We start from the raw sequence: 18,278 nt of genomic DNA, 5'->3' as shown, positions 1-18,278 counted from the left end.
TTTATGCAAATCATTACTAGATTGGACCCTTACTTCCCATAACAAAACCACCTTACAGACTCTAAACCTATGCTGCCTGTTCGTTTAGATGCTAGGCATCTTCAATTCAATTCATTACCTTTGGGAACCTTTCTTTGTAGACATGGTTCATCATAATTATTTCATGGTCACAGCAGGCGGGAGAACGTCCAGGGCTGCAAGCAAAGCAAATTACCCTTTTAAACTTGCCATAGCATGAAATGAAAATAAGCTTTTTATTTATAAACAGTCAGCTGCATCAAAAGTACTATGCAACCTTTGTAAGAAAAGTATATTAGATAATAAAGTACAAAATCAGTCATTAGTACACATGCACACATACATTCCCACAAACACAGAAACACTCTGAATAGGACTGAAAAAGAAAGCTCAAGAAGTGGAATGCCACAAAATCATCATAGTTACAATACAATACTAATTCAGAAAGTGTTTGTAAATTGAAATTATATTCTGCACGTAGTGTGAGCTTGCATAAGATCTGGAAAACAATTAACAAACTGCAAAATAAAACAAAATAGGGTAGCTACAAACAGCAACATCTAGGACACGTTTAACAGTGTAATTTCACACTTTTATCATACACCTGCGGTCTGCCACACATCACTGAAAAGGTCTGAGTCTTCCATGGCACAGGTGTCATAATTGAAATTCATTTTCTAGCCTAGCAAATATTTATCTGGGATGCTGAGGTAGGCATTATGTATAATATGAAACAGAGGCATACAACTGTTGTGCATTCTTCTTTACTCTTTCAATAGTAGGTTCATCTTCCTTCCTAGTGGTATATAGTTGTGCAACTTCAGTGTGTTTATATTCCTAAAGGGATACAGCTTATACTACGCATCTTAGGAATTCCTTTAATAAAACAAAAAATGGCACCCATGTGGTAAAACATGGTGCCTGTAGATGAAATAGTAAAACCAGTTGTTAATTCCATATCTCAGAATAATCTAACATGTCTCACAATTATCCAGTGTGGCTATATTTACTATTAGCTTATGAGTCTAAGTGAAGACAAAAAGTACAAAGGCAAATTGCTTCTCATTAAACTTTGATATTCAACTGACCACCTAATAAACAAGCTATTTTTAATATAATAAAACCTTAAGATATCAAAGTTCACTAATTCTATAGCATCAAGATCTCATGCTGCAGTGGACAAGGTGATGCCCTGTCCTGATCCCTCCTTCAAAGAAGGACCTGTTGCCCGGCTGCTGGGAGTGCTGTCCACAGAAACCTTCAGCTGTCAGTCCCTGCAGGGATGGCATCAGCTGCAAGAAGTCATCTCGCCTGAGGCTGAGTCTTTCCCAGGGTGCCACATCCAGTGAGGGACACAATGACTGAGGAAGGGATATAAACGAAGGCACAATTGGGCCAAGGGAGCAACTCTGCTGAGTCCTGTCATTCCCGAGCTCTCTGTGGAGTTGGCTAAAGCTGCTGGACTTCTCCCTCTGCCCAATCCTGCCTCCCCCTTCCCTCCCACAGGTGCTAATTTCAAAAGCACTCCCGGAGAAACATCCTGAACAAGAAGCTCTGTTTTAGATTCTGCTTCCTGAAGAAACAAACTCACAGTAAAACTGGCCCTATTCAGTGTCAAGTGGACTACATTTGGCATCCACAAACTTCAGGTGACACAAACTCCTAAAAATGTGCTCACAGTCTTAGAGAAAGTAAGACTTATGACAGGAAGAAAGAATAAAAGGATATTTTGTAATATGAAATCTGGAATTTAAAAAAATCCTCCTATTCTTGTTGTCGTTCTATTTCCACCAAGCTGTTACCTCTTAACATAACAACATTAACTGCTTTTGCACTGCCTTGAAATTTCCAGTGGCTAGACGTTTTCATAGGTAGTCCTGAGACCATCATGATTACTACTACTGCTGCAATCAGCAAATTGTGAGAACTGAAAAGGAAAATTATAAGATGCCTTTCAGTGGTCATTAACAATATTATGTGTACATGGAAACATTACGCTATATTTGTAATAGTTTGCAAGTCAGTTCACACACATATGAACTAAAGGACTAAAGTCTTCACTGAAAATGTTTGAAAATAGAGAATCCAATTAAGTAATGGTTTTCAGCCAGGCCCACATACCTCAGACTTCGGGAACGGGGGCGCATCGGCGTGTTCCTGCATCTGTTCTCAGTGGCGATGCTTTCGGTGGTACAGAAATGTTTCGACAAGAAGTGTAACTCGTCCGGTGTTGGTTGGTATGGTAACTGATGCAACTTCTCCTGGGAGGAACAGGATGACTGAAACAAACCAAAGTGAGGTCACATAACTATCTCAGAAAGAAACTCTTCAAAAGAATAGGAGAGATCGATGAGTTAAACTTGGGTAATACTACCATTTTTATTGTTTCTTTTTCAGGTTAAAGTTGTAAGAACTACTTCCTAAATGTATAACTTGATGTTCTCTCTCAGAGTTCAAAATGCTTTCCCTATTTTGCCTCATTTGTTTATAATTTCCCAAAAGGTAGTTTTCTCTCTGGAGAAAATCCAGGCTGTGAAAATGGATCGGAACCAGTCAAAGCCAAAGTAAGAAAGCAACCACTGGAGTGACATTAGGGAGCACTGTATCGCAGATTAGCTTTCAGTTGAACATGGCACCCCCGAGTTTACTGCTGCTCAAAATCAAATACTGACTTTTAGGTAAATAACATAAAATAAATGATATGATATGAGATGGTCAATAAGGCAACGAAACCTCTCTTTATAATGCATCAGAGTGTGCCATGAGTAAAATAGGGGAAGGATTAAAGAAGATACTTTTCTCAATAAAGCCACTGTTTTAAAATATGGAATTGAATTTTCTTTATTCTTTTTTCTCGGAGAAAGTGAAGGGTTGAGACTACAACTTAAAATAAAAAAAAAACTTTCAAGTCGTGTTGAGTTTTTTGTTACATGCCTGTAGATTTGCTTTTTAGAAATCGTCATTCAACATTTGGAACAAGGAAAGACAGGAAAGGTGAACAGCTAAATAACCCTGCTTTTAATCAATCTGAAACATTTAACTAAAAAGCAAAGAAACTATTGTTTTCATTTTTAGTTGGAGGTAAACTCCTAAGTAATTCTAATAAAAGAGACTGAGAAATTTTTTAGTAAATGGAAACATGGTTAGAATAAGCACATTTTGAAAGATATTACTTATTTTAAAATGTCAGTTCTTGTAAGCATTTTTAAAAAAATCATTATAATAAGAGTACCCTTCATAAATACTAAAACACTGTAATGTAGCAAAACTAGAAATTAACGCCTAAAGCCTAAAAATTATTCCTATAACTTGAAATTATAAAACATCTTAGTACATATTGAGACAAAGAGGAATTTTTATAATGTAATGAGATTATTTTACAAGCAATAAAAAAATGAGAACACTACTAGAAAGACTTATGAGATAAATCAAAGTTCTATTCAGTAAGTACAGTCATGGCCTTAAACACTTTTCACTAAGAAAAAAGAAATAAAACACATGAACTAAATCCAGTCAAGAAATCAAGAAAAAAAAATAAAATCAATGCAAGCAGGAGATAAGCAATGGTGATCAGAGGAAAGATAAGGAAATTAGCAAACAGAAAAACAGAATTAAGAATCTATAGATACTTCTCAAAGGTAAATCAATGTCCACAATCCTGTATCCAAGATTTCAAAACCCACAAACTCAGAAGTTTGTTCCTAAGTTTACAGTAATCTCTTTTGGTGGCAAAGCACCAACTGAACTGATGTGAAGCTGTTTAAAATATTTATTTAATCTACTTAGTGTGAATGTTGATTCAAGCTGCTGCAGAAATATTAATATATTTGATTATGAGCGGCTGGCCCCACTGTTGCTGGTCTGTTATGTACAGAACAGGGATGTTACCTTTCTCAAAGTGAAAATTCCAAAACACACCAGGCTCAAGATATTATGCAACTGCACTTACACAGGAACAGTATCTATTGACTTCAGAGAAGGGTCCAAAGAATGAAGAAGTACAAAAAAAATTATGCTGCTAGTTCTTAAGGCAATTAGAGTTCCAAAACCATGTTCTGAGTCATGATATCATTCAATAAGCATTTAGTCTCTGCAGGTAACCATTTTGCAAAGGATAGTATTCATATGCACATACAAGTTTCTACTTTTTATTAAATCGTATCATTTTATAGACATACCTCATATTTTTATTAGTACTTATATTCTTATTTCTGTACTTTCACTCAGCAGAAAATAATTTATCTGGTAAGAAACATACGGGAGAATGTCTTCTGACTGCTACAATTCTATAGTACTTATTTCAAAATTAAGAATTATCTGAATATCATATTGGAAAAGCTCCACAAATTAATTTTAACTGCAAACTGTGATGTTAGAAGAAATTGCAACACTGAATATTCTCTGGGAGGACTGATTTACTTCATCTGGCTAAATCTTTCCAATTTCAGAATATAGCATTTTTAACATTTAGCAATTTTGCAGTTTCCATAATAACCAAAGGATACAGATATTATAACGTTTACATTTCAGTCTGGCATTCAGACAACAGCTGAAATTATCTGTAAAGTTTAAACTATATTTTCAAAGTGCTTGAAATTTTATTTGTATATATTCTACATCTGATTTTTTAAATAGTTAAAGTACATTTCTGATTGGCTAAATGACTAACAGTTAACCCAGGGAAATGAGAATCTAAGAGTGATTCAGATTAGCTTTAGAAAAGAAAAACTTGCAACTACTAAGAAGTTTTACACACTTTCTGCCCTAATATTTAAAGAGTAGGACCACAAAGAAACTGAGAAAAATAGAGAAGTAGCTTTTCTAGTTTTCACTCATCACTTTTATCAATAACCAATAAAGAGAAAAAATAATTGAACTTTCACACTACAGCACCTGCAGTTCATAATCTAAATAGTCCCTTCTGTCTGTTGGCAAAAGGAATAATTCTGGAAGCTCAAATTTCATTTGGGAGGAAAAAATAGGAATATTGAGCCCAATAATTATATGATACTAATGTCTTCAATAAAATAAACACTTCAGAGAAGAGCTGTTAGAAACACAAAGTATGTGTGTAGACTAAAAACGGTCTTGGGGGTGTCTTCCGTAGGCACATACAGAATTTAGAGACAGCAACGATTCCATTTTGACTGATGACCAGGTCAGCTTTATTAATTACAAGGTTTATCTGAAGAAATGCCATGTAAATTCCTTTTAAAGAGCCAAGAGACTGGGTTCTAAAACTGCTCACCATATTCTTATTGAGAAAACATTGGAACAGTAAACAGTCCCTCAGTTAAACAGTCTCTCTGTGCCTCAGATTTCTGGCCCATACAATGAAAAAAACAACAGCAATTGCCTGATAGGGGATGTTGCTAAGATTAAATGAGCCAATGCATTTTAAGAATTTAGACCAGGGCCTGGCATATAACAAGTATTTATAAAACAAAATTATTTTAAAAATTATTTCTACCAAACAGGGTCCGATTTTATGTAGCTCACCTTTTATTATGGATTCACTTTTAAAAATGAATGACTTACTAAAGATGGAAAGAATACAAATCCTGAACTCTGCCCTATTTTTCTTGCAAAAGAGAGATTTCTATGTCCAAGTTATAATAAAACTTGACTGAAGGCAATGCAAGGTGATAGAGTTGAAATAAAAAAAAAAAATTTGGAGTTAAAAGACACGTCTAAAATACTGGCCAATAACCACTGATAGTGACTGCCATAAGAATCAAGGATGACTTCACTATTATTTACTGACAATTTTATTCATTCATGCTATTCAGGATTTTTAAGCATCCTTTACTGATGCTGATGTGCCTCTGAAATCACTCAAGGTTGTTAGCATGTTTCTAAAAATATGATCTAATGGACAATAGACTCATATATCACAACAAAGTGGAATAATGGATAGAAAAATAAATTACCTTTGCTCAATGAAATATCAAAAAGAGATGGTAAAAATAACGCAACAGTTTTTAACAATTTGGTTTTAAAGGGACACCAGAAAATCTACGCTATATTATTATACTTGGAATTCTGGAAATACATCAGTATAAGGCAGAGGTGATACCAGTTAGAATTTATCTATTTAACTGTAGTTTCTTGTCATTCAAGTGTTATTAAGTGGCTAAATCTATGTGCTTAATGGAGTGCTGGGGGCTCTAAAAAATACAATAGATGGATATCCCTAAACAATAAACCAGAGATTTTGACAAAATGAGGCTCTAGGTCCACATTCCTCGCTGGTACAAATAGAGCTAGATCACTCCATATATTGAACACCTGCAACCTACTAGGCCTTTCTAAATGACCACCTTGTTTCTACAGCCCTGCAGATACAGTTATCCCACATGATTACTAATGTAAACTAAAAAAACATAGATCTAACCTACAGTTTCCAGTAATGGCTAGGTCTCTTGCTGAAATGTTAAGTTTGGGGCAAGAGTATCCATTTTCCTCTATCCTATTTTCATAATTCCACCATATCTCTATTTATCTTAACCTTCTTCCAAGTTGTTTTAATTTCTTCTTAAAACAAAGTTCTTACCTAGAAGGCATAAATTAAGACTTGCCTTTTCTTTCTTTGAAAGAGAGAAAAAAAAAAAAAAAAAAAAACAAACCTCTATCTAAGCCACATAGGAAGAAAGACCCAGTCTGTGAAAGTTCAATGGCATTTTTAGCACTAATGTCACTGGCATGGAACCAAAGCAATAAAACTAGATTGTGTTTTTTCCCCCCAAACTACACCAAACGTTATTAAAATGAAAGCTTCCAGTCTCCTCCAAACGTGTGATCCTGGAACTTACTCAATTTATGCACTACAGTTTAAAAGCTTGCAGTGAAAGTATGTCCTTTTTATGTCTGTCAGGCCATCATTTGATGCGTCGCTTACTCAGAGTGGCAGACATGAAGAATTTATCTTCTCCTCCCTACCAGGAAACACCCAGAGAAAACACTGCCTGTGTAATAGCTCTGTTGTTGTGAGGAAGAGAAAAAAAAAAAAAGTCAAGGCACTTACAGAGACCGTAGAGCTGGGTGTGTTTGTCCCATAGCCAGAGGAAGGGAGAGAAGCCAACGACCAGCGGCGTCCATCAGTCCTATTGAGAAAATGAGTTTAGCTTAGGCCAACGTTGGCATACTGTCACATGGGAACTCCAGGAAAACTAAGTATTTTTAGTCAAACAAATGACACAAACATAGTCTGTGAGGATGTGGAAATGCTCAGCAAGGGTAAGGGTAAACAAACATTATACAGTAGGTTGACTTTTATTTAAACTGAATCAATACAACCAAACAAGTAGAAAGTGAATGGGTTGATCCATATTATTGATGTCTCACTAATATACTCTGACAAAATGAATACCAGGGATAATTACAATGGTCAGACTCAGCAGATTCAAATGAATAAGAACAGAAAGGGAGGAGGAAAACACTCTCATCTGGAAACTGATAACCAGAGCAAATGATCTTTGGAAGGGGCTGATTTCCAGCATGGCACAAGAGCCTGTGGGGACTTTCTTTGCATCTGAAACACTTTCTGCTTATGATTTTCAAGGGAACAGTTTTACTCATCATGCTTAGGGAAGAAGGGATCATTAGGCTCATGGCTGGCTCAGGCCTGAAGTGTCAAATAACTTTAGCATTAAGTAAGTAACTGACCTTATGCTTAGAATCTCTTAAGAGTTACTGCCTTCGGACATGACCTGGCTTGTTACAGCAAAGCCTCCTGCCGAGTCTGAGCATGCAGCCCAGCTCTGGCTGGTTAACAGTCAGGGCAGAAAGAAACCTTCTCCATCAGTGATAGAACTTAATGCAAAGACTAAGTTGTTTGCCTCAGTCTTAGAGGCAAAGCTGGGAGGAGCCATGAAGAGGGTGGTTTTTATCTTCAAGTGATGACAGAATGGGTGGTTTCTCAGTTGGAGTTTGGCTGTGAATAAGGGTCATTACAAGGGTCTCAGATGAGTGAATGCAGCAGTAGAAACAATACTGCTGCAAAGGGAAGGGGACACCAGAAAGCAAATTTTCTGAAATCTCTGGCATTCCAGGCTATTACTTTAAATGCAATTTTGAATAAGATTGTGCCTTAAAAGCCACAGAACATTTTGAATGTTCTATGCAAATCTGCCAAGGGGCAAAAAAGGAAACACACACTTTAAAAACAGCAACATTGCATTCTTAGATCAATAAGACTGCAGTGTCATATATGGACATTTCGTAATTTGTGTTATTACGTTTGTAATTATGTTAACTTGCCAAGTGACAAGAGTGGACAAAATTTACCAGAGACACATTCACAATAAGTTGAAGTTAGGGAATTCAACAGCATCAGGCTTGAATTTGAGAAATGTCACCGTTAGATGTTAATGTAAAAAACTGACATTTTAGCCTAAATTTATATTCATGGGAAAATAAAATTATAGGCTGCCATGGATATAACCTCCAATAGATGCAAACGGTCCACAAAGACAAATGGAAAAAGTCAAGTGGACAAATCACAGAACTACCACAATGTTAAGATTTTAGTAAAATTTACCTGTCATTTCTGTACCATGATTGGAGTACAATTGAATCAAGTATGTTAAAAAAAAAAAAGAAGCAAAATAAGATGTATGTAAATATACCAGATAAAATAAATTGAGATAAGTTATATGTTCTTTTGAAATACTTTTAATCAACTGAAAATGTTAATGATTTAAGAAGAAAGTAATTATATAACATGTTTATAAAGATACTTGATTGTTAAATGGACACTTATTAAAGAGTTAAGAATCCATACCTGCACTATATATTTTAAGCACCTCCAATTTGATAAAGTAAGAAAAGGATATGATTTTAAAAGAATTATTTAGTCCATTTAATAGCAATTATCAGAAACTAGTCTCTGGAAACAGTGAGGGACACAATTTCCCCCCACTATGATTTTGTTTTGTGATTCATTAACTCTCCTTCCCCTCAGGTATCAATGAACATATTTCAGATGAATGAGCAATTCCAAGAGAAGACATGTTCTTATTAGTTCTGAAGCATAAATTACATTTGCTTGCTCCGGAAAACACACAACTAGAAAGATGTTTAGACATGAATGTGCTCAGTACTCTGTACAGCCACGGACCAGAAATAATTTACAACTCATAAAGTTCCCTAAGTTGTCTGTGTCTATTTACTCAAATGGAGCACAAAGGACCACTGCATTTTCATTACCATGACAACTGCACATCAGAAGTTACTATACATGCTATATACAGTACTTGAGAGAACATGCCCTTTTTTCAAGAAAGCTATCACACAAGTGCAATTTGGATCCTGCTAACAATGTTGTCTTTTCTTTGCAGTAGCTACCATTGAAATGTTATAGGAAGACAAGACTACATTCTTGCCAATGCAACAAGCCTTTTTTGAAAAGAGTCTTTTCCCTTGTGGGTGGGAATCTTGGTGTTACATTACATGAAAAAGTAAGAAGAGAAAAACATCTGATGGGAACACGGGACACAAAAAAGATCAGCAAAAAAATAACAACCTTTATTTCAATACCACTCACAAAAATTTAGATTAATATGGTACACAACAAAGAAAGAATAAACAGTTCCAATATCAACCTGGCTATTCTAACTGTATGAAGAGGAAGCAGATTTATTGTTATAGTTACCTGGAGTGATACACCGAATATTCCAGTTGATGTTGGAAAAAGTTGAACTATGCCAATATAGTTAACTCAAATCTACTCCAGAGTTCTGAAGGTGTAACTGAGAGGTTACAATGATCAGACTCAGCAGATTCAAATGCATAAAAACAGAAACGGAGCAGGAAAAACACTCTCATCTGGAAACTGATAACAAGAGCCAATGATCTTTAGTAGGCCTGACTTTCAGCCCAGTACTCAACAATTGTCTGATGACCTGAACTCAGCAGGGAAGTTTGTAGTAGTAATTGGCTTATAGAAATACACTTGGAGATTCAACCTAGTGCATAATAACTAGGCAACTAGGAGAGACCCACAGCATTTCTTGGAAGGCTCTATGTTTCCTACAAAAGTGAAAGCAATCTGCAATACATAAACTTCCACAACTTCTGGGAATGGCAGGAGAGTATTTTTACCTCCATTTTACCACCAGGGAAAAAAGGATTAAGTAGGTCCACAATCAGGCGGATTGTAAATTAATACCACAATTAGCAATGTGAAAATGTTTCCTTGCTGCAGACAACATCTATACTATGGTTCTCACTTTCATCTTTTATTTTACTTAGTAGTAAAAAATTAATTCGATTATTTCATTCTCAAATCTGCATTTGAAAATATAGAAAGCAAGTCTGTGCCATCATACTTTGTACTCTATACTTGGACTATTTTGTTACAGGGGATGGCTACTAGGGAAGTATTACCACATAAGGTAAGAAAGATCAGAAAAGATTAATAAGCCAGACTTTTATCCCTTTACCCAAGACTACTTTTAAAAACGAGCAATATTTCCTCAATTGGACTAAATTTTACAAAACAAAAAAATGTGGGAGTCTCAAAATGACATTACTCCTTAAAGGCTCAGCAATGTGCACCAAATGGAAGGTAACAGAGACCTAGGAGTGGAATCTCCACGTTGCCTGAGGAAAAATCAACTCTGAAATGGAGAGAAATATCCCAGATGTTACATAAAAATACACCAATTTGAGTTTTCATGACACAGGGTTCTGTTTACTTGAATAACAGTTTAAAATGATGATCACTCATGTCTTAATCTAAATTAATACTTTTTGAAGAGTGTGGAGGGAGTTCCATTCGGAAATTCATGCAAATGAACTAGAGGTCCCCTGTGATAATCTCCTGTCACGGTTTATGGTTTATTCGTCAAAAATTAACATGCCTGGGGGGTTTATGTATTTTTTTAATAGCATGGAAACCAGATTCACGTGTCCTTCAGTCACCTATTTATTAGATTCTCTTCATTTGTATAAATCTGCCAGGATTAAGATACTGTGATTTCTGTCATGTTTAAATGCACTCCATGAGATTTCCATTTTTCTTATTACTTATAATAAATGCATTCTCCCCTTTATAGAGATAGGTTTTAAAGACTATAGTAAACACTTACTTATTAATTTTTATAGGATTTTTTTCCACTTGGAATAGTAGCACTATTATGAATTAATATTCATTGGGCAAACAGGCTTTCTGGGACCAGTACATTTTCTTACAGTACTTAAGAAGCTAAAAAAAGAGAAGTTGGAGCTGGGGGTAAAAACAGCGTATGGGTCTCCATAAGTTCCCTGGAGATGATGTTTTTATCACTCTTTATTGTCCCCATGGTGAGATATATAAAGGCATTTAACACATGATGGGAAACAACTTAACTATGAAAGAACAAACATTTTCACAGCAGATTTATAATGAAATCTTAATTACACAGAATTCTGAAAATGCGGCAACTATTTTTTTTAGACTTAGTAATGTAAAATGCATGACACGCTGACAAACGGTCGTGAGGGCGCTCCAAGTTTTGCTGGTTACTCATGTGTGTAAGAACAAGTATTTTTTTTTAACCTACCTATGTGTCTTTATTAAGTGCTACCTTAATCCACTTCAGGATATAGTTAGGTCTCTGAGGAAAACTGAGCAAATATCTAGGACATTCAGATCATAAACCGAGTTTCTCCTGAATATTCAGAAACTTGGCTGAAGGTGCCGTTTTGTTTTCTTGGTGTTTTTCCTGGGCAGAAGAGGACAAGCTATGCACGTGAGAGGGATGAAGGAGCCCAGGAAGGTGAAGGACTGCATCTGACAGGGCGAGGCAGATGAATTCCACATGCAGAACACAGAAGACATGACTGTGCACACTCCTCTGACTTGGCTACGTCAGAGTAGAAAATCCACAATGAACATGGTGTGACATGACATTGTGCGCCTGCTATCCTCTGAACAACGAAAACACTTCCTCTTGACTCAGTGGTCCAGTTATAAGACATCTATCTTTGACGTCTGGTGCCCAATTGCAAACATGATAGGAAGAGAAAGGAGAAAACATCCTATAGCCCATGCATGGCTTTTTCTCACTGGGATCACTAAATTGCTGGCTTGAAACTGCTAAAGCAGGTGTGTTAAAACAAAGCTTTGTGGCAGCCTAAGCTCCTCTGGCCAGTGGGGCTTTGGAGAAGGCCTTACAGAATAATGAGCAGGACCTCGCAGGGCACGGAGCAGGGGAGGGGGAGAAGCGGGGACGGGAAGACGCGGGGAGGGGGAGAAGTGGGCAGGGGGAAAAGTGGGGAGTGGGAGAGGAAAATGGGATTCTCTCTATAAGACTTTATGCCTCCACTCACATAAAGTCCTTACCTCCGTGCAAATGAAAAATGGGCTGAGGCACTGGGGGAGAAATTTCTTGGACTATCTTGAGGGCTATTTCCTAGAGAGAGAGAGAAAAGAGAAAATTTTACTACACGATTTTGTTTTTGTATCATTTCCACCTCAAGAATCCTCTCCTTAGAAATAAGTTTATTTACATTTCTGTAGAACGTCCTTTCCTCCAATAATGCTTTAGTTTTACCTGGACCAGGGATGGTGGGGTGGGCCGGGGGAGGAGATGGGGATGGGGGAGCATGAGTTCCAGCACAGCTTTCTTAAGTGTGCGAGACACATGAATAAACACATTCCCTGCATGGATATAACAATACAAATATTTCAATCTGATAGAGTAATGAATATATACAAGTCTTGGTTGTGACCCTCCAGATGCGAACATTTCAATGAGCAGGATGCAAGGGTAAGCATATGCTTCAATTGGAGGTGTTTTCCATTTTAGCAGGCAGCCTTAGTACTTTTTGTTTACAGTAGACTGAATGAGTCTGAGTTCCTGAAGATGAATCCTCATATTCTGAAGCACATATTTTAAAGGTGGATGTGTCAGAACTGGTTGTAAAACACTGGGAAGACCACAGCAGTTTGGACCTATTTCTCAATGACCCAGATCTAGCTCAGCATTGCCAAGTGGCTCAGCAGGATTACCCCTTGTCAATATTTTCCTCAACAATCCCTCTGCTCCTAAGCAGCTGGACTGTGACTGACCAGGCAGCCTCAAAAAGCCACAGCCACACAAAGGCTGGCAGAGCTCATCTTCCCCAGGCCTTCAGGGGTGGTGTGGAGCAGTGATTGCTCGTTGGAAGGAGGGCAGCTCCTCTGGGGCTTGTTACTTTCTCCATTAGCCCACTCAACCTGCTGCTGATCATTGAGAAAGCTTGGCCAGCAGCTGGCGAGGGCAAGTTCAGGACGCTCCAGACCACTCTGCTTCCCTCTGCATGTTTAATTAGATTGGCAGAATTGTCTGAGGACCACATGGAACTGTAGCTGGTTTAAATAAGTGGGCAAGGAAAGGCTGCAAAGCAATCCTGTACCTTCTAGAAAAAAGAAAAAGGAAAAATAAATCAGGAAGCTACGTTTAATCCCTAACAGCAAGTCAATTGCCACATTACTGGTTTCTTAATGAAAGTGACTACTGTAATTGGGTGTAAGGAATACAAGATTTTACGTCAAAGTCAGTACCTGGCTGTAAAGGTAAACAATTTATTACCAGTGTGCAGAAAGAATAGACTAACACATTAAGGAGGATACATTTAGTGTTACCTTGAGGACGTTTGGACTGACTATATCTCCACTGAAATTCTTCAATTAACTTAAGGTTGCAAATTTTATAGTGATGTCTTCAACAAATGCCATTAACTTTATGACAGACAGCACAATCACAGCCATTTAACTGGGAAGCACTGAGAAGCCCATTTCTTTATGGATAGAGAATCATGAAGCATTTTTCCCCCTGCTGCAATGAAATTTATCATGGCTTTGCATCTGTTATTCCTTGGGCCCCTGGAGAAATGAATTCTGCTTTTGCCATCCAGTAATCCAGGATTCATTTTGTCCATTTATCTACACAGCTAAATTAAGTTCTTTCAACTTCTCTTAACAGCCTTCATCCCCTCTCCTGACACCCCTAATTTAGCTTGTATATTTATCTTCATATTCCTTTAAAAATCTCAAATTTCAAGATGGCTAAAAATTTTGTTTCCTAAAGGAAATAATCTAATGCCAGAAATATTCACATAAATTTTGTTTTTCATTTGGGAAAAGTGTTCAATTTGCTCACACACCATATAGAGCAAACTATCAGTAAATAATTAGGCGTAACACAACAACTGATTATCTGAAGCCAAGACATTCTAAGAACAATCCCTGCTACACCTATTCACTTAAAATGAAATCATAAGGCTAATGAAACCTGGCACCAAATTCTTAGCCCTGTGTGCTTTGTAAAGAAAACACTATATCTGGAGATTCTAATGTGATCAACTAGAACAATAGAGAGCTTATTAATATATATTTTTTAATCTGAAGAAGGAAGAAACAAGGAATTGACTTAAAACCCTTTTCACTTTTCGGGATATTAGTGAATGGTTCCCATGCTGACCCATCATCTTCAGGATGAACAGGCAGAGACATAGATAAAGAGGTGAATTTAACTCTGCTCTTAAAAAACAAAAAAAAAACAAAAAAACAAGGCTGCCATTAACCATTTCGCATATTCAGATTTTGCCCTCGCATCTTAGGCTGCGTTTCTAGGTCCATCGCTTGAACATTTTCCTCATTTTCTTCTCATCTACTACACTGCTGTAAAATCTAACTTAAATTCCCACATCTTCAACTTCAAGACTATAGAGGTGTTGGTTCTAGCTTACTAATCACAGATGTTTCTGTTTCATATCAGGCCAAAAAGCTAAATTAAAATGCAAATATATATACATACCTATCTTTATACACACACACACACATATATACACACACAAACACACACATATACATACACACATGAATTATCATTAAGGCTCTTAACTGTCAGAGGATATTAGAGAAAATGAGTGAGAACGATGTGGGCTAGAGAAACTGATAATTCCTTAAGGACAAGGGACTCTAGCTCAATTTGAGGGCAGTTTAGTAGGTTTTAGGTAAGAGGAGAAACAGAAGGCGACTTCAGGAAGGAGTCAGAAACAACTCAAACACAGTAGGGCAAAGCAATCAAGACAGTTTCTCCGGCTGAAGGGAATTGGGACTGGAAAAGCCAGTGAGCTGTTTATTGGTGCTGATTAGTTAGAGGCTTTAAGAAATACTTGGAGGCAAGAGAGAGATGCCAGAGATTCTAAGCTGGCCTGAGAGTACTTGGTGTGGGTGGCCAAGGGAGTAGCAGAGGAGGAGGGACCTAGACTAGCACATGGAAGGCCAATAGAAAGGATATTCTGGTGCGCAAACCAAGCATAGTCATTAGCGGATTAGAAACAAGTGAAAAAGGATACAGGCTAAAAAAGTGACTGATGTTTCCAATGTGGGTAGATTGGGAAAATGACTGATCCCCTAATAGGAAATTTGGGGAGAGACAATGGAGTGGTGGTGGTAACAGAAGAAAAGGGTAAATGAGCATTCTATAGATTTCTGTGTTACGTATTACAGAAATTCCTCCATTTGCCTTAGGGAGGAATTATAAGACTAGCAGATTTGGCAGGTAGAAGTCAATCTTTGAAGTCTTTGTTCTTATTTGAAATAAAAATTAATTCCTACTCAGTCTCTGAAGACTTAGCAATACTATTTTGTTATGCAGTGATCAAAATACTGCTAATTTAGAACAGGCCAAATTATAAAGCACATACTATACATTCCAAACTCAGCAATGAGGACTTGGCTGCTGTGCATATGCACAGTGCTTTCCCAGGATGAGAGCAAGAAGGAGTGAAACCTGAGTCCTATACATGACCTTCACTCCTCATAGCACTGCTCTCTGAATTCATCCACCCATCTGCAAAGCAATACCTGAGAGACTCCCAAATGAAAACTGGTGCCAGTTAATTCTCTGCCCATATGTGCAGCACTTGCTTATAACTAAAATCCTGCTGCTCCCAGGGATTTGCTGGCTCTTGGATGTTTGAGGGCTAGGATACTTTATAGACTGCTGGCATCGCTGCTGCTGTTTCTGACCTGGTAAAGTAAACCTTAGTAGTGGTCAGGCATTAGGTAGGTAATTAACTCCATGATCCCCATGGGGAACTAGCATGGCTAATACATAAGCAGTGTAGGAAAAACATACTTTACCTAACGGCACTACACAGGGTGCCTCATTTTAGTGGCAGCTATTGTTAAGAACGTGATTTCCAGATTAATTGAATTGTTTGATTGCTTTGTAATTAGACTGGAGAAGTCCTGTGTCTTCGCTACGAGAAGCAAGCTGCAAATCTTTTTAAAAGGCATATGCTATGCCCTCTATAGATTATTAACGTGCTTTTAATAGCTGTCTGTTTGCGAAATGATAGTTTCTGATGACTTGAATTTCTATCAGGACTGAGGGAATCCAAGAATGAATGATAATTGCCATTTAAACTCCTGGTGGATCAAAGAGTAAGCCCCCATTTGAATCCCTGTTGCCATTACTTGATGATCCCCTTAAATGAGTTGTGACATTTGCACCATAACAATCAGTGCTGTGTTTCTTATTGCTGTGTTGGAGATTCCTGGCAAATGGACACTGCTTAAAAATCCTAAAACCAAACTTCACAGAATCAAACCTAGGATCTCCTTGTATGATGAACACCAGCAGATAAAGTGGGCACTGGAACACGATGCAGGAACCTCAACCAGAGTGAACTCTGTAAAATAACAGTTCTGTTCCCCCGAGAACTTTGAGTCCATCTCACCAGACCCAGACAGGTGACTCATGAAAAGAGCTAGGAATCTCCCTTTCATTTAGACACCTGTCTCCAACTGGCTCCTCTCCAGATATCATTGTAGAATATTAATTAAACCTGGGCAGCTGTTTCGATTCTAAGTGGCCAAGAAAAAACCTTGATTGGCCGTCAGTGGAATTCTCTGGGTAAGTTGTCAAGTGTTCATAGGCAGGCCAATGAATAGAAGCAGACTCATATGCTTAAGTTTCAAGTAAAGACAGAATTATACACAATGAATCAAGGCTTTCTTATAATCTGGGCTCTCTGAATCTTTGGTTTTTCCTGTCCCTGTCTTATTGACCCTTCCATAGCTATAGCACCATTACTCACTGCTTGACTGATTGAGCCAACAAGTATTTACTAAACATCTACTCTATAGAGAGGGATAACATGATTTGATTTACATTTTAGAAAGACCCTTCTAGCTGTTCTGTGGCCAGTGGGCTTTAAGCAGGCAAGAGTGGAAGCAGGGGGATGAGTTAGGAGGCTACCAGCACAGACAAGGTAAGAGAGATGTTGATTTAGATAGGGTGATTGAAGAGCTGTTATGTTTTGGCAGCAGAGCCAATGGGATTTGCTGGAAAATAGGATTGCGTGGAATAAAGGGGAAAAGAATGCAAAGAAGACTTAAAGATTTTAGAAGCAAGTGAGTATATGATGGCATTAATTGAGATGGAGAAGACTGAGGGAGAATATGGTTTATCAGTGTGAGAGAGAAGTAAGGGCAAAACTTGAACACCTGGGCAAGCTTTAGTCTTTTTTTTTTTACTTATGGAGGCTCCACATAAAATAATTTCAAATATATTAAATGTGTTCACATAGTCCACAATTCTGCAATCATATATAACGATGTTACATTTAATTGCAGTTCTCAAATGTAACATTTAGAGCACCTAAACATTGAAGAATCCTGTTACAATTTTCTTACTGTATATTAAATAACATTTTTTAATCTCATTATTCAGTGCATAATGAATTTAATGGTCCTAATCTATTTCAGACATTCAAACCAGTCAACAATGCTAAGTAAAATATTTGTAGAGAAGGAAAATTCTACAGGCTAAATATTAAAGTTTGGATAATGCTCATTTTAATCATTCCGTCTCCTGTCCCCATAAGTAAAACTAAATGGATATAACAATAGGTAGACAATATTCCACTTCTTTCTCTAAATAATTTATAATTGTAAGTGATGGTAAGGGATAAACTCCAGTTATACATCTAGATACACAAAAAGTGTACTTTGAGTTCTCAGTGTCTAATCTCATCCCTGTTATATAGCAAGCTGAAAACAGTTTTTTTCTACTTTAATAATTATTTATAAGTTCTTTTTATGCACAGGGCTTTGAGCTATCTGCTAGAACCGATTATAGGTGAACACAATGTAAAGAGCTAAACGTCTACTGATAGATACAGATGTGTATATCCAACTCCAGACTTACTTTGTGAAATCAATTCTGGATCCTTATCCATGCGACATAGAAACTTTCTTAAATCAAAGCCCTTAAATATAT

At 37.2% G+C, this 18,278-nt stretch overlaps 1 protein-coding gene across 20 annotated transcripts in view; it reads right to left on the bottom strand.

The window, feature by feature from the left end:
* MAST4 (microtubule associated serine/threonine kinase family member 4) overlaps window positions 1-18,278 on the bottom strand; it is a 578,446-nt gene that overhangs the window by 69,319 nt on the left and 490,849 nt on the right. For all 20 annotated transcript variants that reach the window (XM_078004799.1, XM_078004800.1, XM_015140160.3 and 17 more), the window contains 4 exons: window positions 12,344-12,413; window positions 7,043-7,121; window positions 2,140-2,297; window positions 119-194 (listed from right to left, as the gene is read on the bottom strand). In XM_078004799.1, coding sequence (XP_077860925.1) covers window positions 119-194; window positions 2,140-2,297; window positions 7,043-7,121; window positions 12,344-12,413 — 383 coding nt within the window. The remainder of the gene's footprint in view (window positions 1-118; window positions 195-2,139; window positions 2,298-7,042; window positions 7,122-12,343; window positions 12,414-18,278) is intronic.

Source organism: Macaca mulatta, chromosome 6 (assembly GCF_049350105.2).
Source record: "Macaca mulatta isolate MMU2019108-1 chromosome 6, T2T-MMU8v2.0, whole genome shotgun sequence".
Taxonomy (NCBI): domain Eukaryota; kingdom Metazoa; phylum Chordata; class Mammalia; order Primates; family Cercopithecidae; genus Macaca; species Macaca mulatta.
Note: the sequence above shows the minus strand (reverse complement) of the source record. Positions and strands in the feature narration are given on the sequence as shown.